Here is a 15,872-nt window from a genome sequence, read left to right on the forward strand (position 1 = left end):
CCTTGGCCAACCACCTCTCCCTGGTAACCAGAGCATAACTAGGGCAAAGTGATCCAGGTTTTTGCTTTGGGCTTTAGCCTGAAATTTAGAAGGAAAGGATGATACTTAGATTGTCCATTTCTCAGCCAGGATGAAGCCTTGCTGGCCCTACATACTGCCTCCACCTGTGGAGGCCTCCGTAACAGCGACGTCTTGGGGCCTCCACCCATGGGGAGCCATTGTCTGTCCTTCACTCTAAGGTGATGTCCTAGGAGCTTCCCACATCTGAGGTCTCTTCCCCTACCACTGCCCAACTGAAACTGTCTTTATATGTTAATCTGAGGGGGCTTCTCATGCTCATGTTTTGTGGCAGTTGCCTTGGGTGTTACCACGGCCTATGTGGACAGTGGGACTCTGTGCCCCTTTGTGCCTCCCCCAGAGCTTTCCAACCTGTTCTGTCTTCCTGACAAACCAAGGCTCTGGGACCGAGCTCTGAGATGGATCTTTTTTCCAGCACAACAGAACAGTTATCCATAAATGGGAACATTTATTCCTGGCAGCTGTGTTTTATTAGGTGGCTCTTTCACACTATCCCAGTGTTCTCAGCTCCTTTTTTTTTTTTTAATCTGATCCCTGAGGGCACTGAAAGTACATTTCCTGATCTAGGAGAGGCCAGACACTGCTCGCACTGTGTATCAGGGGGTTTTCTGTTCTCTCCAGCATCTCAGCTGGAGGCTTCTATAACCTGGCTGTCTGGAAATCAGGGGAATGTGGGGAATCAGTCTCCCTGGCTTCCCCTTGGCTAATCTGGGCACTTTTTTCATCATTAGCATGGGACTCTTCTTCTTCTCCTAAGTTTTCAGTCTGGTGCTGGAATCATTTACTAAGCAAGGGACCCCATCTCCAGAGTTCTGAATGGGCTTTCTCCTTTTTCATGTGGGAGCCCCAGTGATTCTAAATTAGGTTCTCCTTCTGGTGCCAAGGACAGCTAGAAGCACTTTCTTACAGGAAGAGGGCACCTTCTTTAAAAAGGGCAAGAACCATGCCTTTGTACCCCATACCCAAGGCCCTGAAGGGTATAGCTCATAGATTAGTGGAAACTCCTGGTGTCAGAGCCTCCCAGTGAGTTCTGAAAAGGACAAAAGGGCTCCTGATTCTCAGAAGACAGGGAGCTCATTCTTCCCCTTGTTAAACTGAGCTAATTCATTTTCCTCCTGGATTTTCCCTGCCTTTGGCTATTCTCTGCCCTAGGAAAGGGACCTCCTGCAGGGAAGTCCATAGATCAGATAAGAGAGGACCCTTCCTCGTGCCTTTCTTGCCTGTCACAGAAACCTCAGAGGAAGGGGAATCCTTGGGTGCCCTAGAGGGAAGGCACACAGGAGTCTGTCTCATGAACTACCTCTCAGGGCCATGGTGATGTTCAAATGGGAGGATGTCTGCAAAGCACTTAGCACTCTCTCCTAGGCACACAGTAGGCACTAAACCAATGTTTAGTCCCCTTCCCCCACCCCTGACGTCTATAGTCTTTTTTTCCAGTTCTAATAGTATTTAATTTTTTTCCAATTACATATAAAGACAATTTTCAGCGTTCATTTTTTGAAAGATTTTGAGTTCCAAATTTCTCCCTCCCCAAGACAGCAAGCAATCTGATATAGGTTATACGTGTGCAATCATGTAAAACACATTTCCACATTAGTCATATTGTGAAAGCAGTAGAAAAAGAAAAAAAAACATGAAAAAAGTGAAAAGAGTATGCTTCAATCTTCGTTTGGACTCTATTAGTTCTTTCTCCTCTGCAGTCATTTCTGAAGGACTTATTGCACTTTGACAGCCCCATCTATCCCCCTTCTAATCTTTTCCCTTTTCCAAATAAGTGTCTTTTCCCAAACTTGAAATATATTATTAATAATCGAACACTTTAGCTATCTCCATCTCTACCTCAATTAGACAGTCTATGAGTATGTTATCGACTGAGTGTCTGCTTGGGACTCACAACTGTTTTGGATTTGATATGGTGTCTACAAGGAGAGTAGACCATGGCCCTTTGCACCCCCTCGTCAACTGGGATTTTATAAAGGTTGATCTGTCTGCTTTATCTCTCTGGCTATCCATCCTAGAACAATCCTTGATTAAACACACTCATTTCCTTTCTTTCTTCTTTTTTTTTGGCTAGGCAATGGGGTTAAGTGACTTGCCCAGGGTCACACAGCTAGTAAATGTCAAGTGTCTGAGGTCAAATTTGAACTCAGGTCCTCCTGACTCCAGGGCTGGTGCTCTATCCACTGTACCACCTAGCAGCCCCTATGCTCACTTCCAAAGGGGAAAAAATGGTGACTCCTTTTGCCAACTTAGAGACAAATGAATCTGGCAAATTGTGTACTATAGCATGAGAATAGCTATGTTTTATATATTCCCAATGTGCCCTCCTTTCATTATCTGACCAGTCCCTACAGTGTACATCCCATCTCCCCCTCCAGAATGCACTCCCTTCTCAGGCTGGCCTCCTAGAATCCCTGCCTCCTTTCAAAACACAGTTCAGGTGCTGCCTCCTATACCCCACCACTCCCGAGCCCCCCCCCCCCAAGGTGTTAGAGCTTTACACCTTTTAAATTTATTTTGTATTGGCTCATCTGTGCATGTCTTGTGCCGCCCACTCTCCAGCCAGCTTCCCGAGGGCAGAGACCAATACAGAGCAGGCTTTTAAAATCTACTGAATGGAATTGGAACCCTCCAGACCCCATCCTCTGGGCCCCATCCCATAGTTCAGTCTCCTGAGCTCCACAGCAGCAAGGGTTTCAGATAGGGAGACACAAAGCTACCAAGGTCCAGCCCTGGTCATCAGCCTATCATTCCCAGGAAAGTCAGAGATCTCAAGTCAGGGCGATTACTGTTTATTTATCATTTATACACCAAGTGCTTCAAGAAACAATGTGGCATCGCTTTGGAATGGCAACCTGTGATCACACAGCCATAGGAAGCTTCCAGTTATGAACCTCTTCTATCGATGTAAATAGTCTTAGAGTTTCCTGGGCTGCCAAGAAATGAAGTGACTTAATCCATCCAGCCCGTGGGGGTCATATGTGGGACTCGAACCCAGGACTTCCTGGCTCTGAGGCCAGCTCCCTACTCACTATGCCATGCTGCCTCTCTTGACACGATTTAAGTTAATTATCTTTTTAAACAAAAAACAGGTACAATTCAAAGCAGGCAAGATTTGGAAATATTTTAAAAGTTCCTGGCAGGCAAGGAACTTCGTTCACCTTGATGCCAAGACAAGGATATTCCCGCATTCTGAAGGCTTAAGTGGGAGGGACCTTATTCCTTTCACTTATCAAATGACCAAAAAATGTTTTCTCCCTTTAAGAAAAGCCCTCATCTGTTGGTTGTATGGGGTGAGTGAGAAGCATTGAGGCTGTCTTAGAAAAACGGAGACATGGTCTCTGCTCATACAGAGCAGTTTAAAGTGTTTTAGGGGATTTTCCAGGTGGTGCAGTGGATAGAGCACCAGGCCAGGAGTCAGGAAGACTCATCTTCCTGAGTTCAAATCTGGCCTCAGACACTCACTAGCTATGTGAGTCTGGGTAAGTCCTGCCACTGTCTGCCTCAGTTTCCTCATCTGTAAAATGAGCTGGAGAAGGAAATGGCAGACCACTCCAGTACCTTTGCCCAGAAAACCCCAAATGGGGTCACGAAGAGTCAGACGCAACTGCAAATGACTAAATACCTAGGCCAACCCAATCAGTATGACTTGACCACCAATAGATGGTTGGCATCCCTAGCCTCCCTTTACCCAGCACCTGCTGCCTGGTTTCTCCCATAGGGACATCAGTAATAACTAACATTTATATAGCACTTCGGGGTTTTAAAGGTATTTTACATCTGTATTAGGCTTTTAAACGTTCAACTCAGAGGTAACAGGATGAGTCCCAACATGTAGAAGGGTTGCAAGCTTACTATAGGAATACTACAGAGAAGAGTGTGAGTGTTAGAAGGTAAGAACAGCACCTTTTAGCAACAAGTACCCAGCCTCGTGCCACTCCTTCACCTCATTTAACTAACTCACGTCGAGTCCTAAGGCAATCACCTGTGATACAGCCTTGTCAATTATTCAAAGTACAACATTTCCTTCATTAGTTGATTATCTCCCTACCATGGTTTGTAAAAACTGATGAGTCTTTTTTTCTTATAAACTTTCTCTCCTTTTTCAGTATTGAAAGCCCAGTCTCATAGGCTTTAACAAACATCGGTATTATTGGTGATATGATGTATTAACAGTAAAGATAATGCAAAGGTGAAGAGATATGCACATAGATGTTTCAACAATATGAAATCACAGCCAGAGGCACCCATGTCCATCAGCTGATTCCTCAACAAAGGAAACTCAGTCTAACAATTCAGTTCCTTGAGGATGGTGGGTTTGGTTTCTCAGGCTTTCTCTTCTTCACTAAAGAAAAGCTAAATTCGGTCCTGTCTCTTCCTACTCTGCAAGATGGCAGTTAACACTCATAGTCCCCCGGGGCTAATTTTCTCTCACAGGGTCATCTCAGAGAGTCCTTGGAGATGAAGTAATTGATCTGTCACAGATACTCTTGGTGATGGCAGTGGTCTGTCAGCCCCCCCGGATTCTATTTCCCGGCTCTTTCGGGTACAGCCACAGCATCCAAAGGCTCTGAGAGAAAGTTCAGGTGTTATACATGCACCGTCCTCTGGGATCCTCATCACAGCCCTTAGTGGTGGATGCTGTAGGTATTACCAGTCCTTCATCTTCTCCTCTTCCCTCGTCCTATGCCTGTGTCCAGTCTTTTGCCAAACCTGGCTGACTATGCCTCCACAATACCTCTCATGTATATCCCTTGCTCTCTAGTTTCCACCCTCATCACATTTCCTTAGCATCATATATTTTACAAATGGAAGGAACTTGTAGGTAATTTAATTGAACACCATCATTTACAGGGGTCGCAGGGCTGGTATTTGAACCCTGGTCCTGTGATTCCAGTCCCGGTACCTTTTCCACTGTGTCACGCTCATTTCTTTAATATTATAATGGTCTCCTAATTGGTCTTACTTCAAGTCTTAGCATCTTAGCATCTTTATAATCTCCTCCACCTTCCAAAAGCACAGAGCATGGGACTCTCTTGCTCAAGAACATGGAGGGGCTCCCTATTGCCGCTGAGATACAGTAGCTTATCCTTAGCTTGTTTTAGCTTTCTCGGCTGCCATATCTCATAGCTGACTCATATTGACCTTCTTGTTCAGTCTTGTCCGACTCTTCATGACCCCATTGGGGATTTTCTTGGCAGAGATACTGGAGTGTTTTTCCATTTCCTTCTCCGGCTCATTTTACAGCTGAGGAAACTGAGGCAAACAGGGTTGAGTGACTTGCCCAGGGTCACACAGCTAATAAGTGTCTGAGGCTGGATTTGAACTTAGGTCTTCCTGACTCCACACCCAGTGCTCTATGCACTGTGGCGCCACCCAGCTGCCATGGGCACTAAAGCCTCCAGATATTTTTCAGACCAACTTCTGCCTAGCCATGCCTTCCCCATCTTTCATTTGTGAAGGTGTGTTTTTGAAGCCAGATGTAAGACTTTGCTCCAGGTCACTGTTGTTGCCATCAGGATCTTTTTGGACCCTGACTCCACTCCCGGGTATGAGCTGTCCCTCTGAACTGCGTGCCATCTGCAGATGTGACAATCATGCCCTCTATGCTGATGACCTCCTACAGCCCTTCAGGAGGATTTCACAGCCTTACATCATGGCAGGTGTTTCCTGGTGGCTCTAACGCTGGTTGCCATTTTAATGACTGTATTTCTTGTGCTTTTGAGTTGGAAGTAGTTCTCCTGAGATGTGACCCTTCCCTCTGCCTCCTTTTTCACTGATACAACTAGTTCCCCTTGTGGAGATGACCCTTCACCTCCTAGAGGTGAGGTTGTTTCTATGCCAAGCAACAGAAGGACATGTGGATCACAGATTTAGAGATCAATGCTATCAATGCCAAGAGGAAGGAAAAAAATTCTCCAAGAATGAACAAAAAAGCATTTGAATACTTCCTCTGTTTCAGGCACTGTGCTAACTGTTGGGGATGCGCATACAAAAGAGAGGCAGTCTTAGGCCCCAAGGAATTTATATTCTATGGGGAGATGACAACATGTATAGGGGAGCAGTAACTAGAGAATGAGGTTTTTGGTCAAAGAATTACAAAGATATTGAGTGGATCGATGGGTCAGTGGATTGATATCCCCTTTCCAGAAGCAGTGGGAGTATTAATTTGATTATAGTTCCAGTGCTAGAAGGAGAGGGGGGATTGCAGGGGAGAAGGAGGTTCAGTGGCAGGGCAAGAAGACATCAGTGAAACATTTGCAGAACAGTAGTGGGAGAAGAGCATCATTTATTTTAATAGTTGCCAGGAATGAAAAGTCATTAGAGAGGCAAGCTTAATGATAACTGGAATTTCTTCTCCCATGAGCAGGTCTTGTAGTTTCCAAACCTGATGTCATGTTCCATTTGGAACAAAGGAAAGAACCTTGGATATCTGATCTACAGAACACTGACAAGAGGAGAATCCCAAGACATACTTGTCTAGGGGAGTGAAAACAGTCTAGTATTTAAGAGTCTCAGGGGCAGCTAAGTGGTGCAGTGGAATAGAGCTTCGGCCGTGGAGTCAGGAGGACCTGAGTTCAAATCCGACCTCAGACACTTGACACTTACTAGCTGTGTGACCCTGGGCAAGTCACTTAACCCCAACTGCCTCACAAAGAAAAAAAAAAGATCATCTCTGGAAGACCAGCCAGTCAGTGAGGCTGCCAGGTTAGCCTGTTTACCATCTCCTTAATGTGATGCCCGAATGGAGACCTGGAGTTTGGCTTCCTAACTATTAGAGCTGTCCAAAGGTGGAATGGCCTACCTTGGGAAGTAGAGGAAGGGCTTTGAGCAGAAACTGGATGGACCCTATGGGATGTGTTACAGAAGAGATACCTATCCAGGCCCAGGTTGAACTAGAATCGGCACTTCTTAGACTGTGGGTCGTGACCCCAATTTGGCAGCAGTAAAAGGTTTCTGAACATGCAACAACCAAAAATTAATTAAAGATCATGTTTCTGGCAGCACTTGTCCATGTAGCATCACACAACTTCACTGCAGCCTTGGTTCTGAACACAAAACATGTGCACCTTGCACTGCATATGCCCTCAAGCCACAAAACGCCAAAGAACAGTGCTGAAAAGTGAAAAGGGGTTGCAAGTGGTACCTTACAGCCATGAGTCTATGATTCTAGAAAGAGTAGTCTATACTCCCTGACTGTGCTTCCTAACCACTTGTCCCTACATCTCTCAAAATTTTTAAAAATTACATCTCATGTTTATATAGCAATTTAAAATTTAACACACTTTCCTCTTAAAATCTCTCTAAGGTTGGTAGTATAAGTATTATCCTCATTTTACATCTGGGGAAATTGAGACCAATGAAGTACTTGCCCATGACCACAGAACCTACTATGTAGGATTGGAACCCAGATCTCTCCTGGTCCTAAGTCTAATACTTTTCTCCCCTATAACATACCTTCTGGCATTTGCAATCCTTAAGTCCTTTTGGCCAGACTCCTGGGACTTGAGGATTGCAAAAGTCAGAGGGATAGTATTTTATAACTCGACACCAAACTGTTCTTTTAAAATCCATAAGTTTTCCTCAAAAAAAAAATTCTAGGGTAGCCCAATATTGGGAATCTACATTCCTCAAGTGTAAAATGAAAACACACTCTCGGTGGTTCTTTATGAGAGCTTATCATATAATGGAATACTTTCTTGAACTAGAGTTATAAATCTATGGCCTCCATCTAGTCACTCCTTTCCTCTCTGCATCCTGGCTTGCTCCCCTATCACTGTACTGAAAGAAGACTTAGTTACCAACAATCTTCTAACCCCCAATGCAGGACCCCTTTCTCGATTCTGTCTTTTTTTTTCCTCTGCAGTCTTTGGCAAAAATGACACTTAACCCTCATGGTCTCCTAGACTCATTGTCTCTCTCACACAATTAATTGTCCAAGTCTCTTCAGGAAAGAATTTCCCCTTAGTTCTCTCAGAGATGACAGTTAAATCACAGATCTTCCCTGTGATGGCAAGTAGATTGTCAGTCCCCCAAATTCTATATCTTCTTTCCTAGAGGAGTAAAACATCTTGTGCTAAGAGCTCTCTTCTTTGACTCACTTCCCTAGAAACTAGAATTGGTAGAATTATTGCTCTGCTGAAATTCTGAATACTCTACCCCCATCTCACCCTGACCCCCACCACCACATTGCTATTCCTTCTTCTGCCCCCGAAGCAGATGCAGGTATTCTCCAAGGTCTAGTCCTGGACCTGATGCTCCTTTTCCTTCAAATTGCCTCCCTTGGCAGTATTTTAATGACCCTTCAAATATCTCTTATGTGCAGGTGACTCCCAAATCTACATCTGTCTTCAGCTTGACCTTCAGTTGCGGATTCTGAATTCTTTTCGGGGTATTTTCATTTAGATGGAAATCTAAGCTAGGTGGTCTGATGGGTCCAATGACTAGAGCATTGGACCTAGAGTCGGGAAGACCAGAGTTCAAATCCTGCCTCAGACACTGACTAGCCATGCAATCATAGACAAGTCTGCCTCAGTTTCCTTATCTTTAAAATGAGGATAATGATAATAGCACCTACTCCCAGGACTGTTGTAATCAAATGAGGTAATAGTTGTAAAGCACTTTGTAATTTTAATTTAATTTAATTTTCAATTAAAGCTCTATATAAATGTTAGCTACTGTTATTCTAGATAGAAATCATCTCAGAGTGGATAGATTGAAAACCAACTACAGACTGATCCCTGAAACTGAAATGCTTTCCCCTTCTGTTCTGTTTGATGCTACCCATCCTTCAGGGCTCAGCACAAATGTCCCTCCATTCCAAAGCTTTATATAACTTCCACAGCAGAATGAATTCAGCCCTCTCTGAACTCCTGTAGCTTGTCTTGTCTGTGGCAGCCTTTATGCAATTATCCCACTTCAAGGATCCCTGATTACATCAGTATTGGTATTCCCTCTGCTGACATGAAATACAACCCATTCATGCCTTTCTACTGATTACAGAGTTGCATTTGAGAACCATGAAAAGACCAATTTCCGTCTGGGCATCATTTTTAATTTTATTATTCCCTTATTGTTGTTATGGTGCCCTGGTCCTTGTCCCCTGGACAAAGATTGGAGAATATATATATATATATATATATATATATATATATATATATATATATATTATATATATATATATATATATATATATGTATGTATGTATGTATGTATGTATGTATATATGTATGTATATGTATATTTTTTATTTCTTTCAGACTGGGAAACTAGGCCTAAATACAAAATATCAACTCCAAAGCAGGAATTATTTGAAGAAAAATCATTTCAAAGGCTCCTAATGGAAAGATTGATGAAAGATGGTCCTTTGAACCCCAAGATGAAAGGAACAGGGACTAGAGGAAGTAAAGACCCAACAGCACTAAGTCAAAGAAGCCAGCACAAGAATTTCCAATGCACAGAATGTGGGAAATACTTCAGTCGTAACTCATGCCTTACTCTGCATCAGGAAGCTCACACTGGGAAAAAACCATACAAATGTAATGAATGTGAGAAGGCTTTCATTTATAAATCAAATCTTGCCCAACATAAGCAAATGCATACAGGAGAGAAACCCTATGAATGTAGTGAGTGTAGGAAAGCTTTTAGTAAAAGAAGATCCCTTATTGAACATCAGAGACTTCATACTGGAGAGAAGCCTTACGAATGCACTGAATGTGGGAAATCCTTCAACAGAAAAAGATCCCTCACTGAACATCAGAGACTTCATACTGGAGAGAAACCTTTCAAATGCACTGAATGTGGAAAATCCTTCATTCAGAGGATATCCCTTACTGATCATCAGAAAAGTCATACTGGAGAGAGGAATTACGAATGCAGTGAATGTGGGAAATTCTTCAGCAGTAACTCATGCCTTTCTCGTCATCAAAAAGTCCATACTGGAGTGAAACCTTATGAGTGCAGTGAATGTGTGAAAGCCTTCCACCGCAACATGTCCCTGTATTGCCATCTGAAAACTCATACCGGAGAGAAACCTTACAACTGTAATGAATGTGGGAAACCTTTTGTTGACAAAGGAAACCTTGCTCAACACAAGCGAATGCATACTGGAGAGAAATCCTACGAATGCAATGAATGTGGGAAATCCTTCAGCCGTAGCTCATTCCTAATTCAACATCACAGAGTGCATACTGGAGAGAAACCCTATTTATGTATTGAATGTGGGAAAACCTTCAGTCGAAGTGAATACCTTATTGGACATCAGAGAATTCACACTGGAATGAAGAACTATACATGTATTGAATGTGGAAAATCCTTCAGTAGAAGGACATACCTTACTGAACATCAGAGGATTCATACTGGAGAGAAGCCCTATAAATGCTCTGAATGTGTCAGTGCCTTCAGTAGGCGTGCAGGGCTTGTGAAACACCAGAAACTTCACACGGGAAACTAGCTCTCCCTTTGGCCAATCTGATCATGGAGTGAATGTGAGGAAAGCTTCCTTTAGACTGATCACTTTAATACTCAAGTGTCAAGATGTGAAAATTAGGAGTCTGGATGACCAAAGCCTTGCTCCCTCCCTGCTTTGTTTCCCGAAATATATGAATTGTTTCTTTTTGGTGCTGACAGTCAAGTTAGGTACAACAGGGAGATTACTGGTCTGAAATCTAGAATATTAGCCACAGCATTCTGAACTTTCCAAAAAAAAAAAATAAGGATAGAAATCTCTGTCTCCCCCCCCCTTTTTTTTTTTTGGCTAGGCAGTGGGGTTAAGTAATTTGCCCAGGGTCACACAGCTAGTAAGTGTTATGTGTATGAAGCTGGATTTGAACTCAGGTCCTCCTGAATTCAGGGCCAGTGCTCTATCCATTGCACCACTTAGCTGCCCCTAGAAATCTCTTTATCGAAACAGCTCAGTAACACCATCAAATTCAAAGAATAGGCAAATTATCAAGTCTTTCTTTTGTTACTAGACTTTTAGCTCTCTACATTGGTCTAATTGCAAACTGTGTTTGCTGGGCTTAAAAGGACAATGGAAAAAGATAAAAGCTCAAAGTTCTTTAAATTCACTTTGTGCTGTGGTATCAGAACCCCAGGCAGCATTTATCTGTCTCCAATTTTCAAACTATTCCTTCCTTTTTCCGTTCTTGATTTCCTCCACCTTTACCCCCATAACTGGAAAGAGATCAGTCAGGGAGGGAGAAGGAGATTGGCAAAGAAATGTCTGCCACTTCCCTAGAATTCAACATTCAGTTCATAGGTTACTGTAATATTTTTGCATAGTTATTCATAACCCTCTTTCACAAGTCTTAGCCTTGACAAGAAGTCCCTGAGACTTATGGGAGTAAGAATACCCCACATATGATACAACCTCGTGTAGAAGGGGAATGTTTAAGTCTTAAACTCATAAGTAAATTAAAATTGAAAAAGCAGAATTGACTAGACCTCTCAACTTAAACTGTTAGGTGCTGATCAAGATAGGGGCAGCTAGGTGGTGCAGTGGATAGAGCACCAGCCCTGGTGTCAGGAGGATCTGAGTTCAAATCCAGCCTCAGACAGTTAACAGTTACTAGCTGTGTGACCCTGGGCAAGTCACTTAACCCTGTTGGCCTCAGTTTCCTCATCTGTAAAATGAGCTGGAGGAGGAAATGGTAAACTACTCTAGTATCTTTGCCAAAAATATCCCAATCATGATCTCAAAAAGTTGAATGCAATTGAAAACAACTTAACAACAACAATTGATCGTGATAAATGGCATATACTATGAGGCCTATTAAACACAAAGAATTTTTGTCATGTGACTAGAAAAATTTCCCTTCTTTTTCATAATAGTTTGTTTTGAGTCTAACATTTGCAACATCACTGTCTCATCCTAAAGTCAGTAAAGATTTACTTCTGTGACATTTAAAAAGTTTGAGAGACATAGTTTCTGGAATTTTAGTCATTTTATTTATTTATTGCTTTTTGGTGAGGCATTCAGGGTTAAGTGACTTGCCTAGGGTCACACAGCTAGTAAGTGTGTGAGGCTGAATTTGAACTCAGGTCCTCCTGACTCCAAGGTCGGAGCTCTATCCACCGCACCACCTAGCTGCCCCTGATTTTAGTCATTTTATTAATAATGCTTGCATATTGTCAGTAAACTGGGTCAGTGACATTCTCAAATGCCAAAGACAATCATGGTGGTGGGCTTACACTTTACATGCCCTTGGAAGAGTGGGTGTTCCTGAGGTTGACAATCAACTCTGATTGGTTAATGAGAAAATTAATATTATAATGAGAGGTGGGCTTATTCCAATGAGAGTGTTGAGGTATGTGACACTGAGCCCCCAAATCTTGGTCAAAGAGACTTATCCATTTCCATATCATCCTCTAACAAAGGGAAGAATCCGTACTTTCCCAGACCTGTCTGAGTAAACACAAGGAGCAGGAATCCACTTATTCTCCTAAACTTAGAATTTCTTTACTGTCTTTAATCAGATTTTAGCATTCCTGGCTGGGTAAGTCTTTGAGTAAGATTTCCCACGCTGGTTGATCTCCAGATGAGGAAGTAGAAAAGGGGGAAAACCTTGGTGGTAATTCAGTAATTAGTTATTAAATACAAGAGAGAAATAATCCTTTCTCTTACATTATTAACTACCATGATCTAATACCACAGATGTGTCTTTGGTTTCCCTTTATGTTAAATGATCAGCTGGCATTTATTAAGAACCTGCTGCGTGCCAGGTACTGTGCTAAGCGCTGGGGATGCAAAGGAAAGCAACAGACAGTCTGCTGTCAAGGAGCCCACAGCCTCATTGGAGAGACAGAATGCAAGCAACTCTGTAGCAGTAGCAGTAACGTTCATATAGCACTTTAAGGTTTGCAAAGCACTTTACCAATATTATCTCACTTTATCCTCACAACAACACTGGGGGGAAGGTGCTATTATTATCCCCATTTTACAGATGAGGAAACTGAGGCAGACAGAGGTTACGTGACCTGCCCAGGGCCACGCAGCCAGTAAGTGTCTGAGGCCAGATTTGAACTCAGGTCTTCTTGACTCTAGGTCCAGCATGCTCTCCACTGCACCACATAGAGTCTTGCCTTAATATAATCCTTGTAGTCTAAAGTAACTGGGATTCAAATCAGGGATAGTTAGCATTTGAGGCTGTCATTCTTTATAATTAACTTCCCTTTCCCCAAATCTCAAAACCTTCTCATCTGCCATTCATGTGTAGGTTAGTTTGTCATCTGTCTGTTTGGTTTTTAGCCATAAATCATCTGGAGAGAAGTTTCCAAATTCTTTGGGGTGATCTCCATCCTGGTTTGTGGACATTAGGGGTTAAATGACTTGCCCAGGGTCACACAGCTAGTAAGTGTCAAGTGTTTGATCTGAGGCCAGATTTGAACTCAGATTCCTGGACATTTTGAGAGACGTAAGACAGGTTTCTGCGATGGCTGTGCCAAAATGATTTCCTTATCTCCAAATGGATTTAAAACTGGTTGTTGGCACAGTGGAGACAGCACCAGGCCTGGAGTCAGGAAGACAAAAGTTCAGATCCTGCCCCTTACTCGACAGACACTTACTAGCTGTGTGACCCTGGGCAAGTCATTTAACCCTGTTTACCTCAATTCCTCATCTATAAAATAAACTGGATAAGGAAATGGCAAACAAGTCCAGTATCTTGGCCAAGAAAACCCCGAATGGGGTCATGACTGAACAACAAAAACAATTGTTCGTAATCAGCAGGGCTAGGTTCATAAGATTTAGAGCTGAATGATGATATCTTAGATGTCTTCTGGTCCAAGCCTTTCATCTTACTGTCTAGAAAAGTGAGGCCCATTACTAGCTGTGTGACCCTGGGCAAGTCACTTAATCACAACTGCCTAACAAAAAAAAAAAAAGAAAGAAAAGAAAAGAAAATTGAGGCCCAGAGAGGTGAAAAAATTTTCTCAGGCCTCACACAGGGTACAGGTAATAAAATTAGTAATAATTGTATTTATATGATGCTTTAAGGTTTGCAGAGCACTTTATATAACTTAGCTCATTAAATCCTCACAATAACCCTAGAAGGTAGGTGCTATTATTATCCTCATTTTACAGATGGGGAATTTGAGGAAAATAGAAGTTAATTGACTTGTCCAGGGTCATTTACATAGCTACTAAATGTTTGCAGCAGAATTTGAACCCAAGTCTTCCTGACTCCCCAGTCCAGTGCTCCTATCCATTGGGCCACCTGACTGCCTAAACAGAGTGAAGATTCAACCTCATTCCTTCTGATTCCAAATTCACTTGCCTCCCTACCGTACCACAGTTGCCTCTAAGAATGCCCCTTTTAATGTCATCATACAACAGCATGATTAATACTGTTAGCATGGCAGAAGAGGCAAGCAGCTGCACCCCAGGATCAGAAACAGAAGAACTGCGTCTTCTCTCTCCCCCTTTTCAGCTTTTGTGCATTGTCTTCCCTTATAAGACTGTAAGCTCCTTGAGGGCAGGGACCATCTCTTGACTTTCTTTGGATCCTTAGCACTTAGCACAGTGCCTGGTAAACTGTAGCCCCTGGTAAACACGCAGCTAGTGAGTGTCTGAGGCCAGATTTGAACTCAGGAAGATGAGTGTTCCTGACTCCAAGCCTGGCACTGTATCCACTGTGCCACCTAGCTGCCCCCCAAGTAAGGCTACTTTATAGGATACTTTCTTCTTTCGCTTAGAGAAAAGCCCCCATAGGAGGCTTCTATAGAAATTTGGCTGGTAAACTTGTAACTTTCCCTAATGAGAGTTTCAGCCTTCCAATGGTGGAGGAAGTGACGACATGAGGAATTACTGTTCTGGACCTGATTCCCACCAGCTGGAGGCTGAAGCAAATGAGCACTCCATTATGAAGTGTACAGCAGAAAAAAAGGAGAAAGCAGAGAATCAGTCACATTCTTTAAGCCTATATAAAAACAGCAACCAGTTCAGGACTTCAAGATTCCATGCTTGGGAATACCTTGTGAAGGGGTGCGGGACTTTTCTCTCCTTTTCTCTTCCTCGTTGGGCTGTGACTCCTCGACAGCAAGTACGGACAGGTTTTTGCCTTTCTTTGTATCCCCAGTGCTCAGTATAGTCCCTGGCATATAGTAGGTACTTACTAAATGTTTATTGATTGACTCCTGTCACCCATCAGCCTCTCCATCCAAGGTACTAGACCAGTAGGAGGCAAGATATCCAGTAAGGAGCAGTAGACACTCCTGAGGACAGCGATACAGAGAGGCAGTCAGTCACCCAAGGGGAGAGACGGTTTCACAAAGCGTGACCCTTTATAAGGAAGAATGCCCACTGCAAGCTCAAAAAAAGAGCAGAACTCAGCTAGGCAGCTTGCCCAGTAGAAATACTGAGCCAAACAGAAGCTGTGTGAGGACTACAGAAAAAGAAAGGACTTCCAGGCCATGCAAAAGCATGAGTTGTGAGTCCCCCTATGCCCTATACAGTGTATCTCTCATGTATGCTTCATTACCAATTCACTTTAAGTTGGGGATCACTTTTCCCACAGAGGCCTGTATGTACTTATGGGAGAGTTCACTCCAATTTTTGTTCAGGGGGAACATTTAATACCAATTATTCTTACGATTTGTTGTTCAGTCATTCACTCATGTCTAAGTCTTCATGACCCATGGGATTTTCTTGGCAAAAATACTAGAGAGGTTTGCCTTTTCTTTCTCCAGTTTGTTCTTACTATAGTATTGTAGTAAATGCCTTTGCTAATTAAGTTGGCTGGCTGATTGTTAATAGGAAACACACTGGTGGGGGCTCATAACTACAATAGTGGGAG

General features: G+C 42.9%; 1 protein-coding gene across 1 annotated transcript in view; it reads left to right on the forward strand.

Annotated features, from left to right (window-relative positions):
- LOC110202045 (uncharacterized) overlaps positions 1-15,872 on the forward strand; it is a 92,453-nt gene that overhangs the window by 42,594 nt on the left and 33,987 nt on the right. The window contains exons 7-8 of the mRNA XM_078146338.1: positions 9,511-9,901; positions 9,986-10,466. Coding sequence (XP_078002464.1) covers positions 9,511-9,901; positions 9,986-10,466 — 872 coding nt within the window. The remainder of the gene's footprint in view (positions 1-9,510; positions 9,902-9,985; positions 10,467-15,872) is intronic.

Source organism: Phascolarctos cinereus, unplaced genomic scaffold (assembly GCF_003287225.1).
Source record: "Phascolarctos cinereus isolate Bilbo 61053 unplaced genomic scaffold, phaCin_HiC Scaffold_726;HRSCAF=1367, whole genome shotgun sequence".
NCBI lineage: Eukaryota > Metazoa > Chordata > Mammalia > Diprotodontia > Phascolarctidae > Phascolarctos > Phascolarctos cinereus.